Raw genomic sequence first — 17,501 nt, 5'->3', positions numbered from 1 at the left:
AGAGATTCTGGCAAAAAAGAGAGCATATACTGTAGAGGTAGTTTAGTCACTAAGAGAAGTGGAATCAAATGTATTTTTTAATTCTAAAATTTAAATGGTAAGTGAATAATGAGGGGAAGGGTTTGATTGCTCAGGTATCAGAAATATTTTCTGATGTAGATAGGGTCATGAGAAGGATGTAGGATGAGTATCCTGCCTTCAGTTGAGAAGACAATGCTGTAGAGGATTTTATTGACAGTTCTCAAAGGAGTAGAAAAGTTTCTATTGATGATAGAATGACACTCAGGTCAATGAAGTTAAAGTAAACCATGAAAATGGCAAAGGGAGTGACTATAATGCTATTGAATATGATGCAATGCTCGAACATTGGATGACTAAAATGATACACATCTGTTTCAATAAAAGGGAGAGGGATAAACTTGAAAATCACTAGATTGTCAAACTGCTCAAAATCTAGATCAATTAAGCTCGGAAAAATAAATATGCCCTTTGAAATGTGGCGGCTAATAATAAATGATTTATGTATGAAATTCAGTGAGACTTTTGTCAAAGTAACTTGATTGATTTTTATTTGAAACATGGGAAATGTTGATAAGGGCTGGGCAATTGATATTTGTGATTGTGAACTTCCAAAAAGCATTTAACAAAACACCTTTCAACATTCTTATTATGAAAATTAAAGCCTTTGGAGAGAGTGTCTGTGCTGATTTGAAATAATCTAAAGAGCGCAGAGCCAATGTTTGTTTTCTGTTTGGGGGTGGGGGGGTGGGTGGGTGTGGTGATATATAATTACACCACTAGGCCACCAGGGGTCATCCCGGTGACCTTGTCTATAAAGCAGTCCAGAGCTACAGTCTAACCTTCCAGGTTCGTCTTGCAGAGAGACAAGACCTCCTAGTGTACATATTAGTGTATTAAAGCTGTTAGAGGAGTATGTGTTACCCTTAGGCTTTCAGACCACTGCTCTTTTTGATACAAATTAATTAGCATGATATGGCTCCATTCATTGTCCACAATCTGCACATGACAAACAACCCACAGATGCTGTATAGAATGTAGATAACAGGAGACCTGAGGATGAAATGGGTAATTCCATGCCAGATGAACTTTTATGAAGAAAAATGGCTGGTATGGATGCAATCCTGACAATCTATGTCCACATCTTTGGACAAGAAAAGAAGGCTTAGGAACCCCTGGCACTACAAAAAAGTAAGGGAGTTATGCTAAAACAGGGGTGGGCAAAAATTATATTCCACCTTAAGTATTCCCTGTGCCATAAGTGCTCTGTGATTAGTAATAAACTGCTTAAGGTGGTATGTGAGTGGAAAGAAAAAGTCGGAAGACCACTGTTTTAATCGTATCTAATTGACTCATTATTTGCTCAATTTCATAACTCCAAAGCAAACAGGCCAATGAGAATTTTTCACAAGCAAAATATTTCAGTAACAATTAAGTCTAGAGCAGGGGTTCTCAACCTTCCCTTCCCATTCACATACCATCTTAAGCAATCCCTGACTAATCGTAGAGAACTTATGGCATAGGGAATGCTTAAGGTAGAATGTGAGTTTTTAAAAGATAGTTTATAAAATATTGACTTGGCTTGGCTGAAATATTACATTCAACTCCATACTGGAGGAAACATGTTAAGCCTTCAAGAGGGGTCAGTGAACAATTACTAGAATGATATCAGAGATTAAAGCACTCATTGATCGAGAGGAGTACACACAATTTGCACCATGTAAGATTTAAGTATTATTTGAGAAGTACAAATTATCTGTCTTTTATATTTCAAACTATGTATTGGATTAATATGTATCTATTTTAAAAAAAAAATAAATTCAATAAAGATATTTTGAAAAGAAAGAATTAGAGTATTCCTAGGGAGGAAGGTTTAGGGGAGACATCAGGGGTACATTTTTACACAGAAAGTTGTGGGTGCCTGCAGTGCCATGTCAGGAGGCTGAAATATTAGGGCATTTAAGAGATTCTTGGACAGGCAAATGGATGAAAGAAAAATAGAGGGTTAGGAGGTAAGAAGGTTTTAGTATAGTTTGGTAGGAATATATAGGTTGGCACAATATTGAGGGCTGAAGGGCCTTTTCTGTGCTGTAATCTATGTTCTTAGAGAAAACTGGAAACACTGAGTTACTTTTGGTAAGCTAAAGAAGAAATCTATGTGAGGTGTTGCAAATCATGCCTGAAAAAATAAAGATAAATTGGTTGCAATGGCAAATGATTCTATAACCTGATAACACAAGTGTAAGATGATTGGCTAAAGATTTCTTGAATGCAGCAAAATGAACCATTACTTCATACCTGTGTTATTTGGAATTTCCTGACTGAAAATAGTTGAGGGTGGAAGTGGATTAATTTCAAAAGTGAAACATAGGGATAATTGTATCACACAATGAAGGGATAGGCACTGAGGGGACTCTATTCATCCTCTCTGATTTTAATATTATGCAATGATGCTTAAGTAAGAAGGCAAATGAAATGTTCTTCATTGCTAGAGGGATTGAATTTGAGAGGAGGGCCATTCTGTTACCCCAGCACACTAATGGCATCATGAAGAAAGCACGTCGGTGCCTCTACTTTCTCAGATTTGGAATGACACCAGAAACCCTGGTAAGTTTCTACAGATGTGTGCTGGAAAGTGTGCTGACTGGCTGCATCACAGTCTAGTATGGGGACACCAATACCCCTGAGCATAAAGCCCTGCAAAAGGTAATGGACAAAACCAAAGACATCACAGGCAAAACCCTCTCCACTATCGAGAATGTCAGGGAAAGCTGCTGTCAGAGAACAGCAGTAATCATCAAAGATCCACACTACCCAGCACATGCTCTGTTCTCACTGCTGCCATCAGGAAAGAAGTATAGGTGTCACATGACTCACTCCAGCGGGTTCAGGAACAGCTACTACCCCTCCACCATCAGACTCCTGAACAACAATCTCAATCAGGGACTTATTTAAGGAATCTTGTGCACTTTAATGATTTAAAAATTCTCCCTGTATTATCAATTTTTAAAATATCTGTTTACAGTTCTTTTTTTGTTTACATTTATACGCTGTTTACAGTTTTTTTGCAATGCCAATAAGTGGTAATTCTGCCTCCCCCACAGATAAAACGAATCTCAGGTTTGTATGTGATATCATGTATAGTATGTACTCTGACAGTAAACCTGAGAGCTGAAATCTGTTGCAACAGGAGGCTGGTGAAGGAGAACTTGCAGTACGGTGTGCATTTCTGGTGTCCTTACTTGAAAAAAAGATAGACAGCTTTTAAGGTAGTGTAGATGAAGTTCTCCAGGTTGATTGCAGAGATGAGGGGATTAGTCTATGAGGAACAATTGAGTTGCCTGGGGCTATACTCACTAGAAAGCATAAAAATGAGAGGGGATTTTATAGAAACGTAAAATTATGAAAGGAATAGATAAGAAAGAGCCAGGAGATTGTTCCACTGGTAGGTGAGACCAGAACTAGAGGAACTTACTAAATAGCAGTGCAGACTCGATGGGCCAAATACCCTACTCCTTCTATTTTTAATTTCATATGTTCTTATGATGAAATTCTGGATCCACAATGATGCCTTGTAATCAAAGTTTAAGAAGGCTTTCTAATAACTGGAGAATCAAATGGAGCTAAATTCTCAGTAGTACAGATTATATTCTAACCTCCGTGTCAGAAAGTTATTAATTTAAGTATCATTCTGGAGGCTTAACACAAGCCTGCGCCATCATTCATTATCGTGACTGACCTATTGTCTAAATTTCCATCTGATCCATATATCCTTTAATTCCATTAGTGCATAAAAAATCTATCAATATGGGCTTCAAATATATTCAGAGTTTGCCCCTTCATTTCCTTTCTGAAGGAATGTTACCTTGTGGAGAGGGTATTTAATCAAGGCCATGCATCTCCAAGTGAACAAGGAAGATCCCAAAAAACAATTAAAAAATATTGGTGAATTCTTCAATGTCCATGGAATGTTTAATCAATGCCAACAAACTGATTATCTGGTCAGTACCTCATATTGTTTGTAATCAGCTAATGTCTGTGTGATGTCTGTCCGTTTTCCTGCATTACACTAGTAATGAAAAGCACTTTAAGGCACCCTGATATTGTGAAATTTACAGTATAAATGTGCGTTTTACTTGCTTCCAGTATTTATACATTCATTTCCCACATTAAGTCAGTAAACCCTGTTTTTTTAAAAAAAAACTCCTAAGAATGGACAAATTTAAGTTTATTCATTACATTATATCTGATACAGAAAGAGGGTTTCTAAAGTTATCTCTAATGTTCATACAGCCGTGTTAAGTAGAAGGCCAATTACAAGACCAAGACCTGGGACTCAACATCCCAGGTAACTGGATCCTGAATTTCCTCTCCTCCAGACCACTATCAGTGAGGATTGGTAAGAACATCTCCTCCACAATCTCCATCAGTACCCGGGCACCACAGGGCTGAGTTTTTAGCCCCCTTCCCTACTCACTTTACACATACAACTGTGTGGCTCAATAAGACAAGAACACCATACACAAATTTGCTGACAATACCACAGTAGTGGGTTATATAAATGAAGGGGATGAGTCTGCACACAGGAGGGAGACTGAAAACGTGGCTGAGTGGTGCAACAACAACCTTGGACTCGATGTCACCAAAACCAAGGAACTGATTGTTGACTTCAGGAAGGGAAAACTGGAGGTACATAATCCAATGATCACTGGGGGATCAGAGGTGGAGGGGGTGAGAAAATTTAAATTCTTGGGAGTCACTATCTCGGAGGATCATTCCTGGATCCAACACTGTAATGGCATTAAGAAGAAAGCACGTCAGCACCTCTACTTCCTCAGGAGTTTGCAGAGGCTTGGTATGACATCAGAAACCTTGGTAAATTTTGACAGATTTATGCTGGAAAGTGCGCTGACTGGTTACATCTCAGTCTAGTAAGGGGACACCAATACCTCTCTACGTAAAGCCCTCCAAACAGTAGTGGGCACAGCCCAGGACATCACAGGGAAAACCCTCCCCACCATCAAGAACATCTACAGGGAATTCTGCTGTCAGAGAGCAGCAGCAATCATCAAGGACCCACACCACCAAGCACATGCTCTGTTCTTGCTGCTACCATCAGGAAAGAGGTATTGTTGCCACAAGATTCTCACCACCAGGTTCAGGAACAGCTCCACTATCAGACTCATCAACATCAAACTCAATCAGGAACTCATTTAAGGACTCATACTTTTGCAATTTATTGATTTTTAAATTCTCTCTATTATACAGTCAGTTTGTTTACACTTCATCTGTTTACAGTTCTTTATTTGTTTGCATGTGCATGTTATGCATAGATTTCTTTGTACTACCAATAAATGGTAATTCTGCCTCATCTATAGGGAAAGGAATCTTAGGGTTGTATGTGAAGTTATGTATGCACTCTGACAATAAATCTGAAATTTACAGAGAACTGTAAAAAAATAAGAACAGGTAACATAAATGAGAACACTGTTGTGAGTGCATTCAGGAGCCAGGTGGCTGTGGGAAGAAAAGATGTAAACCAGCTGGTGAGTTATTTCACAGATTTAAGCTTCTCCCTGATGAAAGGAAGAGTGTGTCCAGGGTGTGACCTTCAGTATGTTGGCTGCCTTTACTGGGCAGTGGAAGGTGCAGATGAAGTCTGTGGAGAGTAGAGAACATTCTGCGATGTTCTGAGCTACATTCACCATGTTCCACAGCTTCTCCAAATCTTTGAAAGGAAGAATAGAAGAAATTAGAGTAGATGCCAGGCAGACAAGCCATGACTGATTTGGCCATGGACAAATCAACCTGTTTCCCATAACACTATTCCTCAATTCTTCAAAATCTATTTGTGTCTTAATTAAATTCATTGGGGTAGTTTCTACTGCTTCCTTGGGCAGAGAATTCTACATGCACTACTCTCTGGGAGAAACCATTCCTCCTTCTCTCTGTCTGAAATCTACTCACTTGAATCTTGATGCTATGTCCCCCAGTTCTGGTCTCAAATGCCAGTGGAAATAACCTCCCTGCTTCTATATCTATTCCATTCATGATTTTTACAATATTTTTCTGATTCCCCTTATCCTTCCAAACTGCATTGAGTATAGCCCCAAGCTATACAATCTTTTCTCATAAGATAACATCTTCCTTTCCAGAATCAACCAGGTGAACTTCCCCTGCACTTAGTTTAAAAAGCACCGGAAACAGTAGGTGCTTGCTTGTTTCTCATCAGGAACTGCAAGAGCAGGTCTTGGAATGAGAATAGGACTGTTTAATTAGCACTCAGAAGGTAGCTGGTTGTTTAAATTTCTCCATTGGCTAATTAGCTATCAAATGAAAGGAAGGGGAGCTTAAGTGGAATGACACTGTGGGAATGGCCAGTGATTTGGTTTGAGAGTTTTCAGTGAGCAGAGGTGGTAGAGGAGTTGAGGTCAGGACAAGCCTGTTGAAAAATAAACAGATTCAGCAAGGAGGCATAGCTAAGGACAGGCTTTTCTCATATATTCCTGTTTTGTAGACAGTGGAATGTCAGCCATCACAGGTACATTTTTCTCTTGCAGAATGTGGATAGTCAGAGAAGCTAACAGTATCCTGAATGACTTCATCTGTGTGAGAAGTATATGTAACTGCAGTTGCTTACACTGTTAGGGATTTGGATCTGCAGTTGGATGAACACTGAGTCATATGGGAGAGTGAGGGGGTGATAAACAGGAGTTACATGGATAGACTCATGTCTAGGAGGCAGGAGTAAGATAGCTGGGTGACAGTCAGGAGAGGGAAAGGGAACAGGCAATCAGTGCACAGCACTCCTGTGGCTAATTTCCCCCCAATAACGTATACATTTTGTACAATGTCGAGGGGGCCACCCTACCAGGGACAAGCCACAGCAGTCAGGTCTCTGGCATAGTGTCTGGTCCTTTGGTGAAGAAAGGGAGGGAGGAGAAGAGGTGAGCTGTAGAGATGGGGGATTCAATAGTGAGGGGAACAGATAAGAGGTTCTGTGGAGAGATTGAGAATCCTGACTGGTTTGTTGCCTCCCACGTGTCAGGGTCTGGGATATCTCGTATCGAGTTCACGACATTCACAGGAGAGAGGATGATCAGCCAGATGTTGTGGTCCATGAAGAGACCAATGATGTGGGTAGGAAGGGTGATGAGGTCCTGCAAAGAGAGCTCAGGGAGTTAGGTGTGAAGTTGAAGGACAGGACATTCGAGGTATGATCTCAGGATTGCTACCTGTGTCTCATGCTAGTGAGGTTAAAAATAGGAGGAAAAAATAGGAGCATGGCTAAAGAGAGAGTGCATGAGGGAAGCCTTCAGATTTCTGGATCACAGGTCTCTTTTCCATGGAAACTGGGACCTGTACCTATGGGACAGTTTGCATCTGAACTGGAGAGTGACTAATATCCTTGTGGGAATGTTTGGTAGCGTTGAAGGGCAAGGGAATCTGAGTGCCAGGCGGAAGATGGAGTGAGGAGGAAAAAGATGATGTTAAGATTACATATAGATATGGAAATCAAAGGGTTTTATGTGGTGGAAATAATGCTCTCAGGAGCATCTGTTTCAATGCAAGTATTGTAGAAAAGGAAGATTATCTTAAAATGTGGATGGGCACATGAAATTATGACATTGTGGCCATTAGTTAGATGGCTGCGGGAGGGTCAGGACTGGCAGTTTAATGTTCCATATTTCCATTGTTTCTAATGTGATAGAGTGGGTAGAAGTGAAGGGGAGGAGGGGCATTACTAGTTGTGCTAAGACCAGACAGATTAGAAGGTTCATTAATGAGGCCACATGGATCGATCTGAGCAATGGGAAAGGTATGACCATATTAATGGGGTTGTTTCATGGACCACTTAATAGTCAATGAGAATTGGAGGAGAAAATCTGCAGGGAGATAGCAATCAGCTGCAGGAAACTTAAAGTGGTGAGAGGAGGTGATTTTAACTTTCCATTTATAGACTAGTGTACCCATATTGTTAAAAGTGCTGGATGGCTTGGAGTTTGTCAAATGTGTTCAGGAGAAATTTTGAAAGCTAGGCTGGGGTTCGGTTGTTCTCTTGCAAGGATGTGCTTGATAGGTGGAAGGCCCTCAAAAGTGAACATTTGAGAGTACAGAGTTTGTATGTTCCTTTAAGGATTAAAGGCAAAGTTACCAGGTTTTCAAAGGACATTGAGATTTGATTATGAAGAAGAGAGGCTTGTAGCATATACAGGCAACAAGAAGCAAATGAGGAACTTGGAAGAGTATGAAAATGCAGGATCAAATCTGAGAGGGAAATCTGAAGGGATCGATGAAGACTTGAGGTTGCTTTGGTAAACAAGGTGAAGGAAAGTCCTAAGGGTTTCTACTGGTAAATTAAGAGCAAAAGGACAGTAAGTGACAAAATTGGTCATCTTGAAGATCAGAGTGGTTGGCTTTGTATGGAGCAGAAGAGATGGAAGAGATCTTAAATGGGTTTTTGCTTTGGCACAGAGTCTAGGGAAGTGAGGCAAAGAAGCAGTAAGGTAATGGAACCTATATAGGTTAAAGAGAAGGAGGAGGTGTTTGCAGTACTGTATTAAAGTGAATAAAGATAGATAAATCCCCAGGGCATGACAAGGTATTGCCTCAGACCTCATGGGAGGCGAGTGTAGAAATTGCAGATGTACTTATAATTTACTTAGCTACAGGTGAGGTGCGAGAGGATTGTAGGGTAGCTCATATTGTTCTGGTTTTTAAAAAAAAATCTAAAAATAAGCCAGAAAATTATAAGCCTGTGAACCTGACATCAGTAGTTGGCAAGTTAGTGGGTATTCTAAGAGATTGGATCTACAACTATTTGGATAATCAGGGACTGATTAGAGGTAATCACCATGCCTTTATGCATGGTAGGTCATGTTTAACAAATCTTATAGAGTTTTTGAAATTTATTATCAGGAAAAGTGATGAAGGGAAGGGTGTGGATGTTGGTTAGATGGACTTTAGTGAGGCCTTTGACAAGGGTCCACATGAAAAGTTAGTGAGGAAAGTTCAGTTGCTTGGTATTTATGGTGAGGTGGTAAACTGGATTAGACATTGGCTTTATGGGAGAAGTTAAAGAACAGTGGCTAGTGGTGTGTCTCAAGGATTGGTGCTGGGTCCATTGTTGTTTGTCAGCTATATCAATGATCTAGATTCAAAGATTGCAGAGGGGCCAAGACCAACTGGAAAAACAGGCTACAAAATGGCAGATGAAATTTAATGCAGACAAATGTGAGGCATTGGATTTTAGAAGGACTAACTAAGGCAGGACATGCATGGTAAATGGTAGGGCACCAAGCAGTCCAGTAGAACAAAGGGATCTGGGAATACAGATGCATAATTCACCGAAAATGGCTTCACAGTGTAGAGAGCTTTGGCACATTGGCCTTCATAAAACAAAGTATTGAGTATAGGAGTTGGAATGTTATGGTGAAGTTGTATAAGACATTGAAGAGTTGTGTGCAGCTTTGGTCACCTAACTACAGGAAAGATATCAATAAGATTGAAAGAGTGCAGAGAAGATTTACTAGGATGTTGCCTGGACTTTAGGAACTGAGTTATAGGGAAAGGTTATAACTTTTTTCCCTGGAGAGTAGAAGAATGAGGGAAATTTGAGTATGGACAGGGTAAATGCAAATAGGCTTTTTTTTCCACTGATGTTAGGTGAGGTACAAACCAGAGGACATAGGTAAATGGTGAAGGAGAAGAAATTTAGGGGGAATACTAGGGGAAATTTCTTGACACAGAGAGTATTGGGAGTATGGAACAAGCTTCCAGCTGCCACCACAAGACTTGCACACCAGGTTCAGGAACAGCTGCTATCCCTCCACCATCAGACTCCTCAACAACAAACTCAATCAGGGACTCATTTAATGGCTCTTACTTTTGCACTTTTTTTCCTCTATATTACATAGTCAGTTTGTTTACATTTCTTTATTTGCTTACATGTGTATATTGTGTACAATTTTTCATTTGCACTAAAAATAGGATGCCTGCTGGCAGAATCTCAGGGTTGTATGTGATGTCATGTATGTTCTCCGACAATAAATCCGAAATCTGAATCTGAAGTGGAGAATGTGGCTTAATTTTAACATTAAAATATTGGACAGGAAGGGAATGGAGGGATACGTAATGTATGCAGATCAATGGGGCTAGGCTGAATAATAATTCTGCACAAACTAGAAAAGCTGAAGGGCATGTTTTCTGTGCTGTATTGTTCTAGTTCTATCCTTTCTCAAGTAACGAGACCAGGCTGCATTCAGTGCTCCAGGCGCAGCCTCATTAGTGCTCAGTACAATTGCAGCAGAATCTCCATATTCTTAAATGGCATGTGAGCCTTGATTACCATAGGGAATGAATTTTTTTTGGGTTCTCTCCTGCACCCACAAACTAACTTTTTTGCAATTGACTCAAATTTACCATTTAAATAATAAACCGTTCTATTATTTCACTTTCAAATGTGGATGACCTCCAGCAGGGAGGTTCTGTGCTCCATCTGCTAGATTTTGCTCACTCACTCAACCTATCCACACCTGTCTGCAGACTCTGTCTTCTCCACAATTTGTTTTCCATTTATTCTTGCATATGCTAGACTTTGTTCTTTCCTCCAATCTTGAGCAGAGCCTAGCAGTACCCATAATATGCTGTGACGCAATGAGCAAGTATGAAGTTGTAAATGTTGCCAAACTTTTTTTGTGTTCAAAGAAATTAGAGGCATTAGAATGCTTTCTTGATTGTCATTGCCAAAGTTGCTGGTGCAGGCCCAGGTTATTAGAAATGTTTACTCCCAAGAACTGAAGCTCTTTCCACTTAAGTCCCATTGATGTGTTGACTCTTCTCCCTCTTGAGAGACATTGTTATCCTGGCACCATTCCATTTGACTTTAAAATCCCCTTTATATATCCTATCCTATCATTATTTTATACAAATTAAAAGAATTATTACATCCATTGTCTAAATCCAACAACTCAGCACAACACTAACATTCCCCGATTCTTGTTACCATATGGATAATGTAATGACGTTTAAGCAATAATATCTTTTTTCCCCATCAAATTTTAGCAGTCTTTAGAACATTACCTTCTATCCCAGCATTTGTCATAGAACAAATGCCTTTTGGCCCTTGATGCTGTGCTGACCCATATAGTCCTTTTTTTAAAAAAAAAGGACTATAGCCATCCTACCCTGTAACTGTCTATTTTTTTTTCATCCATGTGCTTGTCTAAGAGTCTCTTAAATTCCCCCAATATTTCAGCCTCCACCACCATCACTGGCAAGGCATTCCAGGCACCCACGACTCTGAGTAAAATAAATAGATAAACCAAAAAAAAAAGCCCTTACCCTTGATATCTCCCCTAAACTTTCCTATTCCTGCCCTAGGAAACAGGTTCTGGCTGTCCACCCTATCTATGCCTCTTGTAATCTTGTACATCTCTATCAAGTCTCCTCTCATCCTTCTAGACTTCAAAGAGAAAAGTCCCAGCTCTGCTAACCATTTTTTTCCCAATCCAAGCAACATCCTGGTAAACCTCCTCTGAACCTTCTTCACAGCTTCCTGGAATGAGGTGACCACACTCTTAAGTGTGGTCTTCTCAGAGATTTGTGGAGTTGCAACATGACGTCTCCTGATCTCAATCCCCTTATTAATGAAGCCCAGCCTTCTTAACTATCCTATCCACGTGCACAACATCCTGAGGGTTGTATGGATTTGAACCCCAAAGTCCCTCTGTTCATCCACCTTCTTAAGTAACCGAACTCATCCTTCTAGTTCGTCTGGCCAAATCCATTATTTCACACTTTGCCAGATTGAACTCCATCTGCTACTTTTCTGCCAAATCTGCATCCTGAGAACGTCCTCTTGTCACCTTCAACAATCTACAGCTCCACCCACAGCTCCTCCAACCTAAGTGTCATGAGGGGTGAAAGGGTGGCAGATGCTATTAAAGAATATTTGCCATGTGTGACTGCAAGTTTCTACCATCAAATAAGTAAATCAGTAAAACTTCACGTACACACCTTTAGATTATGAATTTATTGAGCAAATCATGAAAATTACTGGTGGGAGATTGGTATTAACTGCTTTTCTAATTGTTCTCAACACCGAGCTTCGACCTCCATTCGAGTCCGTGGATAGTAGCGAAACAAGGTACACGCAGATACACAAGGTACTGCGGCCATTGGTTGGCAAGCACTCGTGGGTGTGTCGGAGCTGTGTCGCGTGTTAGCATAAAGACGAGGAGTGGAGGTGGGACCCGCTGCTGCAAAGCGTGGTGCTGATGCCGATCCCGACCCTGAGCCCAAAGCAGGTCGTTCGCTGCGCACGGGTCTCTGCTCGTCCCGGAATACTTCTTGGGCAGCAAGCGAGGACTTCTTCACGTTTTCCTTTCCTCATTTGGGGCTGCCGGTCTTGGATTCGTCCTGTGACTGCGGACTGTTGCAGGTAAAACTCAGAAATGCAATGATCACGATCAATGAATCGGCTTCTCTGCATTGTTTAGACGTATTTATATTCCCATAAAAAGAGGGACGGCTACGATAGACATGGTTTTTTTTTTAGACAATCTTGTTTGACTTGCGGGGCACGAATCTCGTAGAGCTCTTGGAATGGCTAATAATCCCAAAGTCTAACTCTAAACAGACCCACGGAAACGTTCTTCTGAGCATCCAAACTATAGAGGACAGTATTCCCGCTGGAATTACTGAAAGATACAGCACAGGAGATCTTCGGTCCATTGAGGTTGGTTGAATCCAAAAACAATCCAATCTAATCTCCATTTTGCCAGGTTCTTTTATTAAAAATGTCCCCTCCCCTTTCTCTGCTCTATTTGAAGCAGATTCTTTAATAAAAAAAATGCATGCCAATGGCTTCCATTTATTATAGGTGGCCGTAATTTTAAACGATAAGACGCCGCGGGAACAGATTTCCCTGCCGGGAACTAGTTTGCCCTCGATATTTCGGCACCTGTTCAGAGATGGCATAGCTTTCGTTTCTCTTCGGAAGCGAGCGCTGTTGAACCACGGGCGCTATTGCCCATTTAAAGCTGTTCCGCCCGTCGTGTCCACCCAAACCGGTTTTGGGAAGGTTTGCCATGCGACGTACTTCAATACAACGCAGGCTCAACGAAGTTAACACCTATGGTCACATTATAAAGCTGGTGCAGGAAATTCCCTGAACTAGAATAGCCCCCTTTAAGCGAGAAACCTGGGGAACCCTGGCTCTCCAATTCTGGAATAGTTTGTGTGTGTTGTTTGGGGGCAGAATTTATCGCCATCAAACTGTCAGAAAACAGTTGAGCATCATTATCCACCGAAACTGCAGCAACTTTTGGAACTATTAAATCTTCTGTCCAATATTGAATGTAGCAGTGGAAGCCAGTGGTGTTTCAAATGTCTCTGGACTTGTCTACCGTGGAGTTGCTTTGGTTTTTGAACAACTTTTATATATAAAAAAAATAAAAATAGTCGATTCTTTCAAGTATCCTTTGAGGCGAGGCCATTCGCAAATGTATAATTTGCCCCTCGGTGCTTTGCTGGATGAGCTCCGGTGACTGGCCGGAGTTTCGGGGGGGCGCTTGTCCTGGAGCGACGCTGCCTTGCAGTTGTGCGCAGAGTGTGGCGCACTCCCCACGGGGACCTGCAGGCTGGGCTGTGCGGACAGATCCGCGCCGGTCGGGCAACTTCGCCAGCCCAGGTTTCCGACCCGCAGGACTTGAGTGGAAACCCCCTTTGAAAACACACTTTCGGTCACCCAAAAAAAGTACTGTCCCGCATTGCTCCCCACCGGTAAAAGTAGCCACCGGCTGGTGCGTTTGAACATGGAAATCTCGGATGTTATTTCAGGCTGTAGTTTGTCGGTGAGAATAATTAGGTGTTTCATGTAATCACCGGTGACTGGGCTTCTTGGAAATCTATGCCCAGAAGCAACACCGAGCAAAAATGTATGTGCCATAACAAATCTAAGTGTTTGAGCCGGTGAGCTAGGAATTAAAATGCCATTTGTGCCAACTATTGTTTTGTCCTTCGGTGGAGCTGCTGTCTTCACTGTGCACCGAGTGGTGCGAGATCATTTACACCTGCCATTTAAGGGACAAGTTCAAGTCAACGTGGTGTCTGGATGAACCGGAGTTGATGGAGGGGGGGGGGGGGGGGGGAGGATGGAGGGGGGGGGGGAGAATGGTGGAGGGGGGGAGAATGGTGGAGGGGGGGAGAATGGTGGAGGGGGGGAGAATGGTGGAGGGGGGGAGAATGGTGGAGGGGGGGAGAATGGTGGAGGGGGGGAGAATGGTGGAGGGGGGGAGAATGGTGGAGGGGGGGAGAATGGTGGAGGGGGGGAGAATGGTGGAGGGGGGGAGAATGGTGGAGGGGGGGAGAATGGTGGAGGGGGGAGAATGGTGGAGGGGGGGAGAATGGTGGAGGGGGGGAGAATGGTGGAGGGGGGGAGAATGGTGGAGGGGGGGAGAATGGTGGAGGGGGGGAGAATGGTGGAGGGGGGGAGAATGGTGGAGGGGGGGAGAATGGTGGAGGGGGGGAGAATGGTGGAGGGGGGGAGAATGGTGGAGGGGGGGAGAATGGTGGAGGGGGGGAGAATGGTGGAGGGGGGGAGAATGGTGGAGGGGGGGAGAATGGTGGAGGGGGGGAGAATGGTGGAGGGGGGGAGAATGGTGGAGGGGGGGAGAATGGTGGAGGGGGGGAGAATGGTGGAGGGGGGGAGAATGGTGGAGGGGGGGAGAATGGTGGAGGGGGGGAGAATGGTGGAGGGGGGGAGAATGGTGGAGGGGGGGAGAATGGTGGAGGGGGGGAGAATGGTGGAGGGGGGGAGAATGGTGGAGGGGGGGAGAATGGTGGAGGGGGGGAGAATGGTGGAGGGGGGGAGAATGGTGGAGGGGGGGAGAATGGTGGAGGGGGGGAGAATGGTGGAGGGGGGGAGAATGGTGGAGGGGGGGAGAATGGTGGAGGGGGGGAGAATGGTGGAGGGGGGGAGAATGGTGGAGGGGGGGAGAATGGTGGAGGGGGGGAGAATGGTGGAGGGGGGGAGAATGGTGGAGGGGGGGAGAATGGTGGAGGGGGGGAGAATGGTGGAGGGGGGGAGAATGGTGGAGGGGGGGAGAATGGTGGAGGGGGGGAGAATGGTGGAGGGGGGGAGAATGGTGGAGGGGGGGAGAATGGTGGAGGGGGGGAGAATGGTGGAGGGGGGGAGAATGGTGGAGGGGGGGAGAATGGTGGAGGGGGGGAGAATGGTGGAGGGGGGGAGAATGGTGGAGGGGGGGAGAATGGTGGAGGGGGGGAGAATGGTGGAGGGGGGGAGAATGGTGGAGGGGGGGAGAATGGTGGAGGGGGGGAGAATGGTGGAGGGGGGGAGAATGGTGGAGGGGGGGAGAATGGTGGAGGGGGGGAGAATGGTGGAGGGGGGGAGAATGGTGGAGGGGGGGAGAATGGTGGAGGGGGGGAGAATGGTGGAGGGGGGGAGAATGGTGGAGGGGGGGAGAATGGTGGAGGGGGGGAGAATGGTGGAGGGGGGGAGAATGGTGGAGGGGGGGAGAATGGTGGAGGGGGGGAGAATGGTGGAGGGGGGGAGAATGGTGGAGGGGGGGAGAATGGTGGAGGGGGGGAGAATGGTGGAGGGGGGGAGAATGGTGGAGGGGGGGAGAATGGTGGAGGGGGGGAGAATGGTGGAGGGGGGGAGAATGGTGGAGGGGGGGAGAATGGTGGAGGGGGGGAGAATGGTGGAGGGGGGGAGAATGGTGGAGGGGGGGAGAATGGTGGAGGGGGGGAGAATGGTGGAGGGGGGGAGAATGGTGGAGGGGGGGAGAATGGTGGAGGGGGGGAGAATGGTGGAGGGGGGGAGAATGGTGGAGGGGGGGAGAATGGTGGAGGGGGGGAGAATGGTGGAGGGGGGGAGAATGGTGGAGGGGGGGAGAATGGTGGAGGGGGGGAGAATGGTGGAGGGGGGGAGAATGGTGGAGGGGGGGAGAATGGTGGAGGGGGGGAGAATGGTGGAGGGGGGTGAGATGGTGGAGGGGGGGAGAATGGTGGTGGGGGGAGAGATGGTGGTGGGGGGGAGAATGGTGGAGGGGGGGAGAATGGTGGAGGGGGGGAGAATGGTGGAGGGGGGGAATGGTGGGGGGGGGGAGATGGTGGAGGGGGGGAGAATGGTGGAGGGGGGGAGAATGGTGGAGGGGGGGAGAATGGTGGAGGGGGGGAGAATGGTGGAGGGGGGGGAGAATGGTGGAGGGGGGAAATGGTGGAGCGGAGGGAGGGGGGAAATGGTGGAGCGGAGGGAGGGGGGAAATGGTGGAGCGGAGGGAGGGGGGAAATGGTGGAGCGGAGGGAGGGGGGAAATGGTGGAGCGGAGGGAGGGGGGAAATGGTGGAGCGGAGGGAGGGGGGAAATGGTGGAGCGGAGGGAGGGGGGAAATGGTGGAGCGGAGGGAGGGGGGAAATGGTGGAGCGGAGGGTGGGGGACGGGTGGAGCGGAGGGAGGGGGTGGGGGACGGGTGGAGCGGAGGGAGGGGGTGGGGGACGGGTGGAGCGGAGGGTGGGGGGGGGGGGGGAGACGGGTGGAATGGAGGAGGGGGTCACCGTGGTGGGGCTGGATGCAATTTCCTAACGAGTTGCCCCGCTTCAGCAACGTCAATCAGACTTCAATTAATAAAGCCAGACGTGAAATTGCAGTGGTGCTTCCAAGGTTTTGAACTTCCAAGGCGAGTCCTAAACCTGCGTGTGTTTATGAATGCGAGAACATATTTGAATGGGAATCTATGTTGGATGTGCCGAGGAAGTTGAGGTTGTGGACAATTCATTAGACGTTCCTGATGTGGCCCGGCCTTTGATCAACTCTTTTTTAGCCACCTTCTCTGATACCATCATCCTTCAAATGCGGTGGAGTTGACGTTGCCCTTTGGAACCATTTTCCTGTAGCAGTTCAGCCCTCTCTTCTTTTGGGAACCACTATATTCCCTCGGCACTGGCTCACCTCCTGCATAATCTTCCGCTAACTTCCTGTTCTTCGTCAAACTTGGTTCCCGACAGCTACTGGAGCTGAGCTTGCGACTCTGCAGGGTTGAGTGGCGCTGTTGACCAGAAAAGGACGCGGGAGCTTTCTTGCAACCAGAAACCTATACAAACGGGTTATTAATGTTTAATTAATTGAACAATTCCAAAATTTAACTTATGGCGATTTTATTTTTGGTTGAGTTGGAATAATTGTCTATTTCCGATGGAATCATTTATTGGTGAGATTTCAACCTTTGAGAATTGTAGTTGCGTTTGTTTCCACGTTGGCTCTTCATTCTAACTCCAGAATGCTTCGCAGGGGCAACGACCTGCGTTGTATCTAGAAAGGGTGGTATCCAAATAAGATAGAATCTGGAAAGAATACATCGTATTGTCTATGCATAATTATATAGGTGGTGCAGGTGAATATTTGGAATCTGGGGAATCGCAATGTTTGCCAATTTTCTCTCTTGTGGGATTTTAGGATGC

At 45.0% G+C, this 17,501-nt stretch overlaps 1 protein-coding gene across 43 annotated transcripts in view; it reads left to right on the top strand.

Moving 5' to 3' along the window:
• LOC138743264 (follistatin-related protein 5-like) overlaps positions 1-17,501 on the top strand; it is a 795,256-nt gene that overhangs the window by 320,229 nt on the left and 457,526 nt on the right. For 35 of the 43 annotated variants that reach the window (XM_069898295.1, XM_069898291.1, XM_069898292.1 and 32 more), the window contains one exon: positions 2,511-2,625. Coding sequence is in view for 3 of the 43 variants with exons in the window: in XM_069898321.1 (XP_069754422.1) it covers positions 17,236-17,251 (16 nt within the window). In the remaining 40 variants the exon portion in view is untranslated. Of the gene's footprint in view, positions 1-2,510; positions 2,626-3,805; positions 4,020-4,311; positions 10,089-12,170; positions 12,461-12,669; positions 12,758-17,063; positions 17,252-17,501 lie in introns of those variants that run through there. The other 8 variants (XR_011344764.1, XM_069898283.1, XM_069898281.1 and 5 more) reach the window with 8 other exon arrangements.

This window comes from Narcine bancroftii, chromosome 9 (genome assembly GCF_036971445.1).
Source record: "Narcine bancroftii isolate sNarBan1 chromosome 9, sNarBan1.hap1, whole genome shotgun sequence".
In the NCBI taxonomy this organism is placed as follows: Eukaryota; Metazoa; Chordata; class Chondrichthyes; order Torpediniformes; family Narcinidae; genus Narcine; species Narcine bancroftii.
Note: the sequence above shows the minus strand (reverse complement) of the source record. Positions and strands in the feature narration are given on the sequence as shown.